This window comes from Lissotriton helveticus, chromosome 4_1 (genome assembly GCF_964261635.1).
Source record: "Lissotriton helveticus chromosome 4_1, aLisHel1.1, whole genome shotgun sequence".
Lineage (NCBI taxonomy): Eukaryota > Metazoa > Chordata > Amphibia > Caudata > Salamandridae > Lissotriton > Lissotriton helveticus.
In genome coordinates this window covers 1118882502-1118899979 of record NC_136063.1, presented here as the reverse complement: position 1 = coordinate 1118899979, position 17478 = coordinate 1118882502, and the positions used below count along the sequence as shown (strand labels likewise).

General features: G+C 46.5%; 1 protein-coding gene across 6 annotated transcripts in view; it reads right to left on the bottom strand.

Moving 5' to 3' along the window:
* The window catches only part of PTPN3 (protein tyrosine phosphatase non-receptor type 3), a 1880479-nt gene that overhangs the window by 484472 nt on the left and 1378529 nt on the right, over positions 1-17478 (bottom strand). For all 6 annotated transcript variants that reach the window (XM_078687727.1, XM_078687724.1, XM_078687726.1 and 3 more), the window contains one exon: positions 12843-12920. In XM_078687727.1, the coding sequence (XP_078543853.1) occupies positions 12843-12920 (78 nt within the window). The remainder of the gene's footprint in view (positions 1-12842; positions 12921-17478) is intronic.

Sequence of the window (17478 nt, the reverse complement as noted above, 5' to 3'; positions counted from 1 at the left end):
GTTGATTTTGGCTGTAGAGGTCCGCACTACCAGGTTCTCATGGGAAGTATGTTTGGAGAGGAAGGCTGGGTCTATTGGGTTCAGAGCCATGGGGATGAGCAAGCATGCAATGCACAGGAGCACCCATGCAAGGTTTAACCAAGGCCGATGAGGGCCTCATTAAAGAAGAGGAAGGACTCAGCCAAGCTTGCGCCGGGGAGCAACACTGCTATCAAGACATTTCTTTTGACCTTGATGGCAGGCAGTTGTAGGTCAAGGTCCTCTGCTGCCCTGCACATTAACAAAAGATGTGCCCTTTACTGAAACAGGACCCAGGGGAAAAAGCACTCCCATGTTTTCCTCAAAAAGGGCCATACCCCTCTTCCTCATCTCCTCCTGTAAGGAATAATGGGCCTGTCTAGGGGCGGGGAGTCCAGAGGTCGTTAGGGCATGGACGGATGAGGTGTCGAGTGGCATCGGGGAAGCGCCATTGCAGAGTAGGGGATGTGGATGGGTTCTTCATCCAGCAGGGCCATCAGGGGTCACCCATGGTGGCATCAAGCCGGATGCAAGAGCGGATCCAGACAGCCAGCCTGGTGACTGTATCAAATCCGCCATCAGTAACCCAGATGGGGCACCCCGCGGTTCTGTGAAACCCAACTGCACCCCAGAGAGAGTCTGTGGCTCAGAGACGGAGTGCATGGCATCATTGAATTACTTCAACAGGGTAGGCATCGGTCCTGCTCCAGGGGACTCGGGGAAGAGTGGAGCGGGACCTGACACAGGCTTCGCAGGAGGGGTGCAGGAGAGAGGCCTCAAAGCACACTGTTTGGTTGGGGATGCGGAAGAACATTATGATTTCTTTTTCTCGTGTTTCTTCTACTTACCCGACTTGGAGGAGGAAGGCTTGGATCGGGAAAACAATAGTCCACAGGAATGCTTCTGTATTGGCCCCGAGATTGACCTCAGGAAAGGGACTGAGAAAGGAGGAGGGCCTCCTTTTGTCGCACCACTAGGAGCTTCATTGCACACTCCAGAACCACCTTGGGGTGCATCGATTGCACACAACATACTTTGGGTAGTGCCCCAACCCCAGAAAGAGGAGATCAAGAGGGGATCCGACACACACATTTGTTTGTGACATTCCCCACAAGGCTTAGAAAACTGGAAGCAAAGCTAAAAAATAGCAGACAAAAAGTCTGAAGAATTGGTCAAAAAGAGACCGAGGTAGCTCTCCAGATATATGTTGTTGAAAGAAAGGAATTGATATCAGTGCAGTGGAATGGCACTTATTTGGGCACAGCTATGTCACTTCTGACATAGCCGATGCGGAGCCAACCAATGCCACCTACTGGAGCGCAGAGGTACAGCGTAAGATTTTCAGGATCCAATCTGATGCCTGGAGAATATTCTAAGATGAGGAATCTGCGCTTAAAAGTCTCTAATAAAATTGTATCACCACCAGTGTGCCTCAAGTCTCTGCAAAATTCAGGCATTTAAAAAGCACTTTTGCTTGCAGTCAGAGGTAATGCCATTACGGCACAGGTATTCATATTTTCCAAACTGCACTCTTGAATGTTATATCTCTTACTCAAATTTGTATTGAAATAGCCAATTTAATTCTTGGACCAAATTTAGATCTATTCTTTATTAGGGACACCTGATTCAAGGACACCTCATCTCTGGTTATAGTACTTGGAACACCCCACATATACAAGATTAACTCACTTAACTGCATATGTAAAAATGCAGGAGGAGCGGTGGGGATCAACAGATAGTACCTTTCCTTTATAACTTCTCTGAGGAAAAATCTCTGGCTTTGACCCTTACTACTAATGTCTCCTCTACCAGCGTTTTGGTCTACTGCCGACACAGGTCAGCTAATTTGAGAGAGTTTATTCCTCCACTGACTCTGAAAGCTTCTAAATGTTAAGTGCTTATGGAATTCTAGTTTTCAGGGGGCATACAATCTGGGCTGATGTTTCAGAAGGAGTAGTTTCTGTCCTGTAACTCCAGTTCTGTAGTAGGGGTATCTCTGTTATAGTCATAATCTAGTGAATAGTCCCGCCCATGTGACCCCGGAGCAATCAAAAATAATCTCTTAAAGTGTCGAAAAAATGCAGAACTGCACAGACACAGAGAGAATTTAAAGACAGATAATGCAGCCTATAAAAGGTTACACTGTCCAGTACTTCAACTAGAAATTCCACCACAAAATCCACAAAACAGCAAAGCCTGTAAAGATTTCCCTTGCTTTAACAGCAAACACCCTCTGGAATGATAGAGAGGAGAACCTGGACAGACAAGCCCCATAGGCTGCCATTATGTGGCTCAGAACAGGATACTGTGCCTTTAAGAGAACCTTCCAGAACTTCACAGTATCCCAGAATGCACTGCAGGTCCCATTTACTTTCAGTTCTTTTTGAAGGCGTAACACGCCAGACCTGTAGCATTCCGTACATGAATATCTCTCTCCACCGGGGAGGAGGGCGGGCGCTTATGACTATAACAGAGATACCCCTACTACAGAACTGGAGTTACAGGACAGAAACTACTCCTTCTGTAGTAGGGGATCTCTGTGTATAGTCATAATCTAGTGAATAGAATGGCAAGCCCATCCCCACACCAAAGCGGCGGTGGAGAAACGAGAAATAACACCACTATGGTGCGAACAGATTACGCAGCGAAGCCTGCCCAACCTGAGCGTCTGCCCTGGCATCAGTGTCCAGGCAGTAATGCTTAGCAAAGGTATGGACCGACTTCCAAGTGGCCGCCTTGCAGATCTCTGCAATGGGAACATTACGAAGCAAAGCCGTCGTGGCAGCTTTGCCCCTGGTGGAATGAGCCTTAGGTTTGCCCCCTAAGGTCTTATTAGCCTTTTGGTAACACAATTGTATGCAGGACACAATCCACCTCGAGATGGACTGTTTAGAGGTAACAAGACCCGTCCTGACTGATCCATAACTGATAAACAATTGGTCCGACCTACGAATATCTTTGGTTTTATCCAGATAAAATTTCAACACCCTCCTAACATCCAGGGAATGTAAAGACCTTTCCGCTGGAGATGAAGGATTCTGAAAAAATGTAGGCAAAGTTATAGTCTGGTTGACATGAAAATCAGAAATAACCTTGGGAAGAAATTTAGGGTGAGTACACATAACAACCTTAGCAGCATGAAATACAGTATAAGGTTCTTGGCAACACAACGCCTGAATTTCACTCACCCTGCGGGCCGATGTAATGGCCACGAGGAACGCCGCCTTCCAGGACAGGTGCTGCAACGAAGCCTTATGAATAGGTTCAAAAGGCTCCTTCATCAATCTGGACAGCACCACATTCAATTCCCAGGAAGGCGAAGGAAGCCTGACAGGGGGGAATACTTTCTTCAAGCCTTCCAAAAAATCTTTGATCACAGGGATCTGGAAGAAGGAAGTCTGTGAAGGGCATTTCCTGTAGGCAGTCAAAGCAGCCAGATGAACCTTAATGGAATGGACATTAAGGCCAGACTGCGCCAGATGTAGTAGATATGGAAGGATGACATCCTCCTTGCATGTCGTAGGGTCATAGTTCTTGGACTTGCACCAGATGCAAAACCTCTACCACTTGTAAGCATAAGAAGTTCTAGTGGAAGGTCGCTTAGCCTCCTTCAGTATGTCCATGCAATCTTCTGGGGGATTCAGATGGCCATATTGCACTATCTCAGGAGCCATGCCGCCAAACTCAAAGACGAGAGGTTGGGGTGCAACATCCGCCCCCCGAACTTCGTGAGAAGGTCCGGCTTGCACGGCAGCTTCATGTGAGGAAGGAGAGACCGGTGAAGCAGGTCCGTGAACCACCACTGTCTGGGCCATTCCGGGGCAATCAGTATCATCCGCGCCCTGGACTGGGACAGCTTGATGAGAACCGTCGGAATCAGGGGAATGGGTGGAAAAGCGTACAGAAAGCTGTTCGACCAGTTGATCCATAACGCATTCCCCAGCGTCCCCGGCTGGTAGTACCTGGAGGCGAAGTCTCGGCATTTGCTGTTTTCTGCGGTGGCGAACAGATCTACGTCTGGAGTTCCCCACCTTGCGAAGACTTCTCCTAGTACTTTGTCGTTTATGACCCATTCGTGGTTTTCCTGAATCAGTCTGCTCAGTGCGTCCGCCTGAACATTCTGCACACCTGGCAGATGGGTGGCCGTTATCGTCAGTCCTCGGGCCAGAAGCCAGTGCCAGATCGCCTGCGCCTCCTGCGACAGGGTGCGTGATCTCGAGCCCCCCTGCTTGTTGAGGTAATACATCGTGGTGGTATTGTCCGTCTGTACAAGCAGAGAGTTGGTCTGGAAGGACGGGTGAAAAGCCTTCAGTGCCAAGTAAACAGCTCTGAGTTCCAGGAAATTGATGTGGTACGTGGACTCCGTCGGGGACCACGTCCCTTGAATCTGTAAGTCTCCGGAGTGCGCTCCCCATCCCTGGAGAGAATCATCCGTCACGATAGTCTGAGTGGGAATGTCCTTGTGGAAGGGAACCCCTCTGAGGAGATTCTCCGCTGAACACCACCACTTCAGAGACTGAAGAGCATGCAGAGACAGTCGTATCTTGTCGTCCCAAGATCCTCTCCTCTGGTCCCACTGATCCTCCAAGCACTCCTGCAGCGGTCTCATGTGCAGCCGCGCATGTGGCGTCAGGAAGATACAAGAGGCCATCGATCCCAGTAGAGAAGACACCGTCCTCACTGTCGTAGATGGAGTGGTCATAAGAGCCTGAGCCTTCCGAAGGAGCGATAATCTTCGCTCCTCCGAAGGAGACACGCTTGCTGACATCGTATCGATGGTGGCTCCCAAGTACTGAATGCACTGGACCGGAGTCGGGACAGACTTGGACATGTTGATGTGCAACCCCAGCTTGTTCAATAGAACGCACGTCTTCTGGAAGTGTGCTTGAGCTTCCGAGAAGGAGGAGGCCTTGATCAACCAATCGTCCAGGTACGGGTAAACAAACACCTTGTTCTTCCTCAGGTGTGCAGCTACCACTGCCATGCACTTCGAGAATGTTCTGGGCGCAGACTTCAGCCCGAATGGAAGTACCGTGTACTGATAGTGATTGGTGCCGACTTGAAATCGCAGGAACTTCCTGTGTTTGTGTGCAATGGGCACATGGAAGTACGCATCCTGTAGGTCTATTGCACATAGCCAGTCTCCCTGTTGCAACTGAGGATAAATCTGATGCAACGACAGCATGCAAAACTTTTCTCTGCGAATCCACTTGTTTGCCTCTCGCAAGTCCAGAATGGGCCTGAACTCGTTCTTGTCCTTCTTGCGGACCAGAAAGAACCGGGAGTACAGACCTCTTCCTCTTTGAGACAGAGGTACGTCTTCTATCGCCCTTTTCCTTAACAGGATATCGGCCTCCGCCTGGAGCTCGCGCAGTTGATACTGCGAGCTGACCGGAGGAATCGATGGAGGAGGGCTGGTGAACCGAAGACTGTATCCATTGCAAACAATATTCAGCACCCACTTGTCCTGAGTAATTTTTCTCCACTCTGCCAGAAAAAATTGAACGCTTCCCCCCACCGGAGCGGGTAACGGATGAAGGGGAAGTAACCCCTCAGGGTCGAGACCCGGCCGGGCCTTTGTTAGCTGTAGAGGACTGCTGTCCACCTCTACCCCTCTGGCGTTTTTGGAAGGGTCTCCGGAACTGCTGCTGTTGTTGCTGCTGCTGTTGTCCCGAAGACTGCCCTCGTCCTTTTCCCTGTGCACCGAACCGTCTCTGGAAAGGGCGGTAGGACTTCTTTTCTTTGGGCTTTTCCAAGCCCACAGCCGTCAGGGTCTCCGCCTCCGCCTTCATGCGGGCCATCTCATCATCGGCATGTTTTCCGAACAGTGTTTCTCCGGAAAAGGGCAGATTGGCCACCCGCTGCTGGGCCTCCGCCTTGAGTGACGTGAGCCTGAGCCAAGCATGGCGGCGCTGGTTGATCCCGTGACAGTAACCATGGGCCGCCAACAGCGAGATAGCCGCCGCCGCGCTGATGACCTGGTTTGAAACCAGCATCCCTTCCTTAAGTATTTCTTGGAAGTCCTCCCTCTTGTCACGTGGCAGAAGGTCCGAGAACTGTTCAAGGGAATCCCACAGTGCGCGGCCGTACCGCCCCAGCAATGCCGAATCGCTGGAGGCTTTCATGGTCGTGGAAGAAGTCCCACAAGCCTTCTTTCCAGCCGAATCAATCCAACGGCTTTCTTTATCAGGCGGCACGGTGGAGGACGGGGAGGTAGAATGTAACTTCCTGGCCGCCGTCACTATAACGGAGTCGGGTACTGGGTCCATCCGCAGGAAGGCCGGGTCCGAATCCGGTGCTCTGTACTTCTTCAGAAGTCGGGAGGGAGCGGCCTTCACCACCGCAGGCGTAAGGAACAGCTCCTCCGCAGGTTCAACCAACCCTGGCACCAAAGGCAGCAAAGGGCGAGACAGATGCTTCTTGTGAAGTGTCTCGAATATCACGGACGTCATAGGTGTAGGAGCCGTCACCGTGATACCCAATTTCGTAGCCCCCCTCAGGAGAACCTCCTGGAACGTGCTGATGTCGTCCACCGGAGACACCCTTGTCTCCGGGGAATCCGATAGGGTTGGCGAATATGAGCGAGTCCTGGAGGAGTCCGTACGGGACCTGGATCCTCGCCTCCTATGGCGATGCCTAGATCTAGTGGAGGACCAGTGTCGACTCCTTGATCTTCCTCTCCGTCCGGAGCGCGACCGCGATTTCCTAGGCCTGGGACGCTCCGCCGGTTTCCCCGGGGCGGGAGTCCTGGGCTTGGACGGGGCATGCGGCTTAGGAGTACCCTTCGGAGGGGTCGGAAGCCTGGGCAACGAGACCGACCTCGGAGGAACCGGGGGCGGCCTATCAGGCCCCTGAGGACGAGGTACAGGTGGAAGCAGCGGAGGCAAGGGAGGAGGGGTCGGAGCCCTCGGAGGGAGGCCCCTTGGCAACGGAGGCGGAGGCGTAACATGCTTCTGTGATGGAGTATACACCACCCGGTGATCCGCCTTCCTTTCCAGACCTGGACTTTGGCGAGCCTCCCACAGCATCAGGCCTCTCACCACGCTTCCTCGACGTCGAAGAACGGTGACCAGACGGCGAACGCAGGCCCCTCGACGTCGAGCGCCCTTTCCTCGGCGTCGACCGTCTTCCATGGCTCGACGGCGACCTCGACCGTCTCGACGACGACTTCTTGCGTCTCGACGACGACCTCTTGCGCCTCGACGACGACCTCTTGTGCCTCGACGGTGACCTCGACCGCCTCGACGGCGACCTCTTCCACCTCGACGGCGACCTTTTCCGCCTCGACGGCGACCTCTTCCGCCTCGACGGCGGACTCGACGACTAGGATCCCCTCGACGACGATTGTTTCCTCTTCTTCGTCGGCGAACGGCGGTGTCGCTTCGACGGCGAGCGCCGACGCTGGGCCCTTCGACGTTGATCACTCGACGACGACGCCGACGATGATGACGACAAAATCGTCAAAGGAGACTTCGACGGCGGTCTGTGCAATTCCCTCGACGTCGACCGTCGACGTCGCTTCGACCCAGAGCCCTGGGGAGACGGGGAACAGACCGTAGTCATCCCTCTCGACGTCGTGGTCAGAGCAACCGACCCAGACGGAGAATGGGAACGTTTGCTGGTCTTCCTACCCCTGGGGAGCCCCCCAGAGGCCTCAGCATGGGCAGAATAAGCCCCTCCAGACCCACCTTGCGCCTTCAGTCTTCTTTCCTCGAGGCCCTGAAGCCTGATCTTCTGTCTTTCCTTCAGGGTCCTGCCAGAGAAGCCTTAACAAATCTCACACTCCTCTGGGATGTGGGAAGAGGGAAGGCAGAGGATACACACCTCATGGGAATCTGATTTTGCCTTCTTCCTGGAGCACTCCGGGCATTTGTCAAATAATGCAGGCATATTTGACTTCCAAAGGAGCAAAATACCAAGAAGAACAACACCAAAGTACTTAAAAGCACTTAACTTGAACAAAAAAGTGAAAAATCACCAATAAACCCTTAAAAAGGGAGAGCTCAATGCTCCAGGGCCCTGCTTGCAGGAGCCGGAAAAAAGAACTGAAAGTAAATGGGACCTGCAGTGCATTCTGGGATACTGTGAAGTTCTGGAAGGTTCTCTTAAAGGCACAGTATCCTGTTCTGAGCCACATAATGGCAGCCTATGGGGCTTGTCTGTCCAGGTTCTCCTCTCTATCATTCCAGAGGGTGTTTGCTGTTAAAGCAAGGGAAATCTGTACAGGCTTTGCTGTTTTGTGGTGGAATTTCTAGTTGAAGTACTGGACAGTGTAGCCTTTTATAGGCTGCATTATCTGTCTTTAAATTCTCTCTTAAGTGTCTGTGCAGTTCTGCATTTTTTCGACACTTTTAGAGATTATTTTCGATTGCTCCGGGGTCCACGCACATGGGCGGGACTATTCACTACATTATGACTATACACAGAGATCCCCTACTACAGAATTACTGTTTACCACTAACTACCAAGGGTTTTGTGTGCACAGAAGTGAAGAAAGCCTGCACTCAGCAGCTAAATGGAGCAAAGTGCTCTCTCAGGAGATGTTACCATCAGAACTATATTGAGCTTTAGAGACAGTTGAGGGTGTTGTTAATTTTGTTAATTTAAAACTGCATCAATTTAAGACAGTTTGTATGTTTTAATACACGCCAAACAAACGTATGAGGTGGGGTCCGAACTTTTACCCAGACAAAACTAGCTGCCCAAGTGAGATGTCAAGCAGCAGATATCCTGCATATGTTATACACAAGCCCTGCACTTAAGGTATTCTGGGAGGAGGTGCGTCAATTAGCTATGGCAAGTTTAGGATATTAACTCCAATTAATTCAAATGAAAATAATGTTGGGATATAGAATGGAGTTCGATATTAGGCTGAGACAGCTGCTGTCTATACTTACAGTATCAGTCAGACTCTGTATTGCTAGATCTTGGGTCTCAGTAGTTCCCAGCGCGCTACCAAGTGGTGGGCAACTAGCCGCCACATACATGATTCAGAACATGCTCTGGACAGAGTAAGGAGTGCTCGGTCCCTTAGGAGGTTTGACAGAATATGGGCACAATTTCATAGGGACCTGTACACTGATGTCTATTAATGCTTGTAATATTTGTAGTTTTTGGGCAGATGGCATGTACGTATTTTTCCTTTGGATGTAGTATTTCTGCTTGTCCCTCCTGTATTTATTTGTTAGTATGTTATCATTGACATGAACTTCTGGACTCATATTTTTCCTTTCACCTGCTCATCAGCTTCACCATTTTTTTTTTGCTGATGATGATAATGATTGTATAAAGTTAAATGTGTCCATTGGATTGCCAATGAGGTATGTAATATGATTATTTATGACTTAATAAAAAATATTCTAAAAAAATCAACTTCAAACGATTGTGCAGAAAAAAAGGAAAGAAACTGATGTCAGCAGGCAAGGGTAATGCTTATATGACAATCTGCTCCATCACTTCTGGTGCCTTACAGAGTTACCATGGAGCCACATGGCACCAACCTACGGTCATGCTGGAGCATTGCTGAAGTATTCTCCAGATCACCTTTGGCACCTGGGGATATTCTAAAAGTGAAGATTCTGCTGTTAGAAGTATCCCCCAGAACAAGGGGTTTTAGCACCAAATTTGTTTGGATGTCCTGAGAGCTTTTACCCTACTCAATCAGCACTTTATTTTTTGCCCCACTATAATTTTGAGAGCACATATTTCCATTGCCCTACCATGTTTTATTTATAATCAATTCTATTAATCACCTGCACTGGGAGCTGTTATGTGGATTTAAGTACTTGTGCAGGTCTGATGGAAGCATGTGAGCATCAATGTCAACATTTCTTATTAAGAACTTGAGTCTCTGGTCTTTCTAGTGGTCAGATCATTCAATAAGTGGAGAATAGTATGAAGTAATGGTATGACCAGTCTTCCAGGATGCAATATTAATCTTGGTCTTTCTCTTGTGACTTGTAGGTCCAAAGTGGTGCTGGAATTGAGCAAAATGTATGAGGCTAATACGAAGTATGCATGAGGATAGAAGTGATCGGAACTTGTATTTTTTGTTTTATCAGTGGTGATTTGAAGTCACCCAGAAAAATGCTGTTGATCAAGCTGATTAAGGAAAGCACATTCGGTTACTCTTTTTGTTTCCACAATTTATTTTTGTTTGCTAACTTAATGTGATATTGTAAGGCAGACCCTGCATCTCAATTTTAGTAGTGATGCACAGCACGCTGATTAAGAGCAGACCTTTATAAACATGTGATGTAAAAAAAGATACAATTAAGGATTATTACGTTCACAAATAAAAGAACCATTGCTTAAAGTCTTTACATGTATTACAAAAATAGTCATACAAAAATATAACATGGAAAAAAATATTTAACTTTCTTCCAATATGAGGTCAACATATAAATTCCATAAAACATTACAAATCTGCATAAAAACAAAATCCATGAGTTGTACACCCACATGAAATTCGGAATTGGCAAGCCCATATTCAACCACCACTTCAAGTTGGCACTGCCTGCAATCTGATCTGCTATGGAATATAACGAAAGGTCACTGTTTGCTATCAATCTTGAACACCAAAGGCATGTATCATAAGAGAATCATTGTATTCACGGCTGATGAACTTTAGGAACCTCTGTCAGCCACAGATAGGATAACAGTAGATAAAGTGGTCTGTGTCAAATGTGTCAATGCGCTAAAACCTAGGAAGATCCACAAGCATTACTGCCTGGAGACAACATTTTACAGCAGCTGGTGATATGAGGAATCAAGTCCCTGAAAGGGATATGCGTGCTTTACCCCCATTGACCATTCTGTTGGGGGTGGAAGAGTGCACTCATTCTCTGACCCAGGTGTGTCTCCCAAGGATTCTTCATCACAGACAGATGACCCAAAGGCTGGACCATCTTCTTCTCTTCAGTAAGACGTAGGAAAGAGCCATTGACACCCTTTCTATGTGTTCTGCAACATTTGTGGCAAGAAGGTGCTGCTGTGGTACAAGAGTAGTGGATGGTGGGATTCTATGGCACAAAGATCACTTATTATGTCACTAACTGGACAGGAAGTACAGACTTGACCACACTTTCAGATCTACTTTGTTTATCTTGTTGTGCTTTCAAATTATAACACTAATTAAGGCTCACCAGTGAGCCAACTACTGCTATTAAAAAAAAGAGTCACAGTCTTATACTTAGATGAGTGCCACTCTCTTTGTTGTTTGTCAAATAAAAAAAACTTCTGAAGAACACTAATTAGAAAATAAGAGGTGGAACTTAAAAGAGCCTTTGGAATGTCATTAGCAATTTCACAGAACATCAATACCAGTAACGTCAAAATCCTTTTTTTCAAGTTTTTGACCAGAAACTACTCAGTGTGTGGTAAGCTAATACTGTAGGATTAGTCAAAGAAGCCAACGACAACTTACAGCTGCAAAGGGACACTGTTTGTAACTGGAAACTGAGCCACAGGGCCCTTGTCTGCTGCCCCAATCACCCTTGGCAGAGGAGGGCCACAAGAGGTGAAAGCAGCCTCTATGCTGTGGAGGCAGTTGCAATCCCAACCCTAGTGCAGTAGTGAGTTTGCCTTCACATTCTCTTTTTTTTAATGTACAAGAACGCACAACCTGGACAAGGAGGGAGAACCTGCAAATACACCCTTGACCTTGGGTAAGGGGAGGGGCTAACAAAGACTTTCCACCCAAGACAAAGGCTTATTCCTGCAGGGAGCATTCATGCCCATGAAGTGCAAACATGCTACCATATTGAAATTTCAATAAAAAGAAACACTGAAGTTCGCAACAAAATAAAAAACTTTGAGAGGAAGTTAAAGATAATGGGAAAAGATAGGTTGATGAAGGGCTTTAACATTGGCTACAAGACAAAACCTTAAAATTGCCAGTCACAGTAGTATGTTAAACTTTAACTCAGCCTAATGATGTCATCTTCTTTCAAATGTTAAAGGGTATTTCACACTTCTAATAACTTGAAACAAATCTTTGAAATCCATAAATAAATGAAGAATTCCACATTTAAATATGAAAAAAAGTGCAACAGAACCAGACAATACCCAGAGTAAAATCATACATGGAAATGTAAATTTATATGATCTGTATTAACACAGAATAATATTTCATGGACATTACAAAAACACTAATGTTATCCTCACAGGCAGACACATTTAGGAAATATTTATACAGAGCAATATGAATAATGGTATAGCTACCATATCAATTCGAATTAAATTCCAACTACATCAACTGAGAAAATCATACCAAGGTTTTGCTCACTCTCCATTCTTTTCACTAATTGGTCATTCACAAATCATTTACACCTTTCACACCTCAGCACAGAAGAAGGCAGGGGTGGCATTCAAGATTAATGTATAATCTTGTTAATTTCACAACCTTTTACATATTGGGTTGCATTCTGTAGCTCATTCATTTATACAAGGGAAAAAGTAGTTCATTCAATCACAATTAAATGGTTGGTAAAGGTTCATAACACTAATCATAATTTAAACTTCATTTGCACAACGTGACAATCATTTTTGCAGAGTAAGAGGACTATAGGAGCCACTGATTAGCAATACATACCAAATTAGGAAATATGATTTTTCACATTACTTAATCTACATCTTCATTTATCAGGTGATGATTAAAACAGATGGGAATTAGCATGATTGTATTGCAATTGCAGAAAATGCATAATAAATATTAACTCAATATTGCATAAAGTCCAGTGTATATAACAATATGTCCTCATCACATGAGAAAGTGAGCAGTAGTTTAGACATCTGAAAAAAAAAGACATAGCTTATCTTTGTACCTTTAAATTAAATCCAAATCTTCCCTCTTCATCTGGGGTGATGTGCACCAAGAGCAAGCCTCCAGACATAGATTCATTCTGTAAGAGATTTACATTATCTTTTAGGTGTGTTGTAAAATATCTCATTAACCCATTTGAATAAAATAGGTGCTCGCTGCACAATTTCTATTGTACCAAAAGAAAAGGTTATCCCCCACATGCTTGACTGGATCATGAAACATTTCCCTCACCCATCGCTCTCCAGTGCCACCTTGCAGTGTCACCCATCAAGGATGTAACAAGTCTGTAACTGATAAGGCAGGGACTGGGGCACTTGTAATAGTTCCTAGTACTTTTTGCACACTTCATTGAGGTGTACAGGGAGGAGCCTAGAGGACAATTGACAGCGACATAACCCACCTTGGCACCTAAATAGTAACAACACTTACTAATAAAGGAGGAAAGAGGGTGGTAAAGAATCTGTGGTAACAGTATGCACCAAAAATACAATAACCAGAGGCAAGTCGATGTTTCTTTTCGTGGATACATTTCCCTGCAGATTTACCACTTTATGATTGAGTACCAAAGCAATACTCTCCAGGATGGGGAACTGAGTAGAGCACATTAACACAGGAAGTCTTGCAACACAGTCTTGGCAAAGTATCCATCACTGTGTGCCTGAGCTGTGAGGCAGTAGTGTTCAGCTAATGTATGTAAGGATAGCCACATGGCTTCATGACGGATGTCAAAAATAAGTCACATCTGGTGAAAATAGCAGAAGTCACAACAGCCTTGACAGCATTGACCCTTTGTGGCCATGGAAGAACAGAATTTAATGTAAAGGATAACCTAAAGTGAGATGGTCATGATTACCGCTTTGGCCTTCTTGGTTCCAACAAAGCTTACAAATAGCATTTTATTCACTCAGTCCTCTTCTATGAAGTTAATTGAGTAGGACATCACATGCCTGAGATCAAGCCTATGCAGCTAATCTTGAGTTGTAAGAGTGGTGACGAAGAGTGATAGACTGGCCAGTGTCAAACTCTGGCACAACTTTAGGCAGGACTGCAGGTCAGATGTGAAGCACCAATGTATCTAGCTAGATCTCCGTGAAAGATGCACACATTAGGAGGGCCTTCAGGTCACCAACCCTACAGGCTGAAGTTATTGCCACTAAGAAAACTATTTTCAACATCAGTAAACAAATCTGTCAACTGTGCATTGGTTCAATTGGAGACATCATGAGGAACATTAGGACCACATTCAAACACCTCTGATGAATGATGAACACAGTGGGAAGAAACAAGTACTGCAAACCTTTCAGGAATAGCATCACAAGTGGCCAACTAAATAAGAAGGCTGCTCAGGAAGGTACACGAAGGCCAAAAGAGCAGTCACATAACTGTCAAGTCCTGGTAGGTAAGAGATAGAGCGAAACACTGAACCTCACAAAGGCAGTTAGACAAAAGATCCACATCTTCCAACTCTCACAACTCAACAAAGTTTGTCCAGGGACCCATATACATGCATTATCTTCAGGTTTCCTGGCAGCGAACATTACCTCTGCCACTTCTGTAGGTAAACAGAGGGTAGCTAGTTGGCAGCACTCCATTTTCACATGTGCAGTTAGAGGATGGGACAGAGATCTGTCCACATGCTGTGAGAGAAGGTGCACGCTTTGCAGGAGAGGAAGGGGAGGAGCAGAAGAGAAGTCTTAGTGCTGAGTTCCCAAATATCGCCATTCCAAATGCTATTTGCCCAAATCATGGATAACAGCTGCAGGACTGGGGGCAAAATTAAGATCAGCTAGAACATGTAGAGAGACCCTGAAATAAATTTGAAGATATCCCCAGAAAGCATTCAGGGGAATTGCATGGAAAAAACTGAGAACCCTTACTGTTCAAACCCATAGCAAAGAGACCCATGTATGGACACTTCAATCTTGAAATGATCATTTTGATCACTTTGTGTGAAGCACCCACATATGGTCCACTAAGGAGAGACGATTTCAGAAAACAATCTGTTGTTCTTCCTCCAGGAAACAGTCCCATTTCTGGAATTGTTAGGTCCAGTCAGGCTTGTTTGCAAAACCTTTAGGTCAAACCGGGGTAGCTGTGGCTTCGAGCTTAAACAAAGGAACTAGTGGAAAGCATTTAACAGTACCAAGCATCAAAATAAGAAAGTTACACAACACTAAAGAAATTAGACACCTATTTATAACAATAGATTATATTTTTATGAATTTTTAGACACCAGGATGAGCTAAATCCACCACAGGGATCGGTAGATTTAGATTTTGAAAGAAAACATAAATCTCAGTTCAATCATAAACTACCATTGGTAACCGTTAAGTTTGTAAGCTTCTGAAAAGTTTGGAAGAGTTGTGTTCGGCTACTTTGGTCTAGGGGAAGTGTAAGGGGGGCCATTAAGGAGTATTTGGACAGTTACTGACCACCAAAGCTGTCTCCATTCGAATTCTGAGCTTTACATCATGGCCGCCATAGACTTTAATGGGGTATTCCTGCTGCTGCGGATGAAGAAGACGGAGGATGCTCAAGAATTCTCTGGGTTAGGTGCAGTCAACAGAGATCTCTTTGCGGTTACTCTGCGGTCCACAGGTCGGGGACGACTTTGGCACAGAGGTCGGGGTCCCTAAAAGTTCTCTTTGAGCTAGTAGAAGGCCAGCTGCTACTGGGCTACTGGTCTACATCCGCAGCAGTTCGAGCGGTATTCTTTGGTGGAGGCTGGTGCCTCTCTTGTGCAACCAATCTGGACTTAGACAAAACTCCCGGGTCGGTAAGGCTTGAGGGTAATTTTTGGCCATCAAGGAAATACCTCTTGGGGCTCCCAGGGGCAGTCAGCGCTGATTCTTCAGAGGTGGCCACTGACCTGCTGAGGAGGCTGTCAGCTTTGATGGCCCTGTTGCTGGTTCCAGCGGGTTTATCTGACTAACCCTTGAAGTCACTATGGTCTGGGGCTTGGATACAACTTTTCCTTAGGCCAAAAGCCACAGGCACAATCCTCTCTTCGCTATCCCAAGATGTGGCAGGTGTAGTCCAGCAGACGGTGAAGCCTCTCTTTGCCAACTCCAGGGGTCAGCAGTTCCGTCGTGATCTGAGGTTCATGATGCCAGGAATGTCATATTTATGCCCAGAAAGTGCCCTGATGTGGTCACTAGCCAATGGGTTACCAGGATACATCCTGTGCTGTAATGTCTTTCGGCTACATGTTGCATGTAGCAGTCCCAGAGGGCACTATTCTGCCCAGTCTCAAGATGTCTGCGTTGTCTCACGATGTCTGAACCGTTCTCAGATGTTAGGAGCTTGGTAGCCCACGCTAGAGTTGAGGCTACCTGCGGGCTACACCTTCACTGGAAAACTGGTTTGGGCACTGGTCTCTCCTCTCTGATCCTGCTGCTAACCTTTCTACCTGAACAAAGGGGCAACCCTTTGGTAGTTTGATCGCCATTTGCCCACGAAAGGCAGCTTCCCCTTTGAAGCACACCATTTGGGCGAACATCGTAAATAACTTCCTACAAGTAGGCGGCAACAACCCCCTCTGTAGCACATTGCTATTGTTCCTTAGTCTCCACTACGCTTCAGGAGGGCACAAAGCTGTCTGGTGGCTAGTGACCATGTGAGGCCACTGGACAAACTGGGTCACAGAGTAGCAACTTTATAAAAGTTGTTTTTCAATAAAAGTGACATTAAATTTGACTTGGGCATCAAGTCAGGTTTAATGCCAGGACAGAATTTGATACCTTGAAGTACCTGTTTTTGTAATCCCATTCAGGAGCTAGCCATGCTGAGTGGTCGGCCGGGGGCTCTGTGTTAGCCAATGGAACTACTAACTCTTCCACAGAAAAGACAACAAATTTGAAAGCTTTGTTGTTAGGACATATAAAACAATCACACGTCCAACCTAATAATATACACCTGCCTGCCTTAGGACTTGGTAGGTCTTCCTTTGGGGAGACTTACATATATTGTTAAGGCAAGTGGGGGCTTTGCCATTGGTTTAAATGGCAAAGTTAAACTAGTAGTTTTAAAACTGCCCTTCCAGTGGCAGGATCAGAGGCATTTTGTATTTTGTCACACACAGGGTGGCACCTTCAGTGCTGCAGCCTTGGATGGACACTCTGCCTCATGTGCCCTGGTTACCCTGGGCACCATATACAAGGAACTGTAGTCTCTGCCAAATGGGGGTACCCAACTGAACATAGTCTTTGTAATGGTTTAGAACACTGGCACAGAGGTCTGGTTCACAGATATCAGTGCACACTCGGAGTCGAAAAGCCAGCAGCAATCGTCCAAAATCGTGGGGGTGAATGCGCAAAAAGAAGCATTTTCTTAGAGAGTGGATCAGGAAGGTACGTTTGCCATCAGATCTATGTGGCCAAAACTCTTGTGGCAGAGGCTTTCCTGTTAGAGGTACTGACCAGACAGTTGAGACCTGAGAGATGGTGGTGGGCAAAAGACTGAAAGAAATTACCCACATTGTAAAAGGCGACCATAAGGGGGCACAAGATTGAGTTTATTGCCTGTTTATGTGTACTGAACTATGGCATACTGCCTGATATGAACAGAGGGGAATTATATCTGTGACTGGTCATCTATTTTTAGATGCTTTCCTCTCATTTGTGTGGTGCTCTGCACTA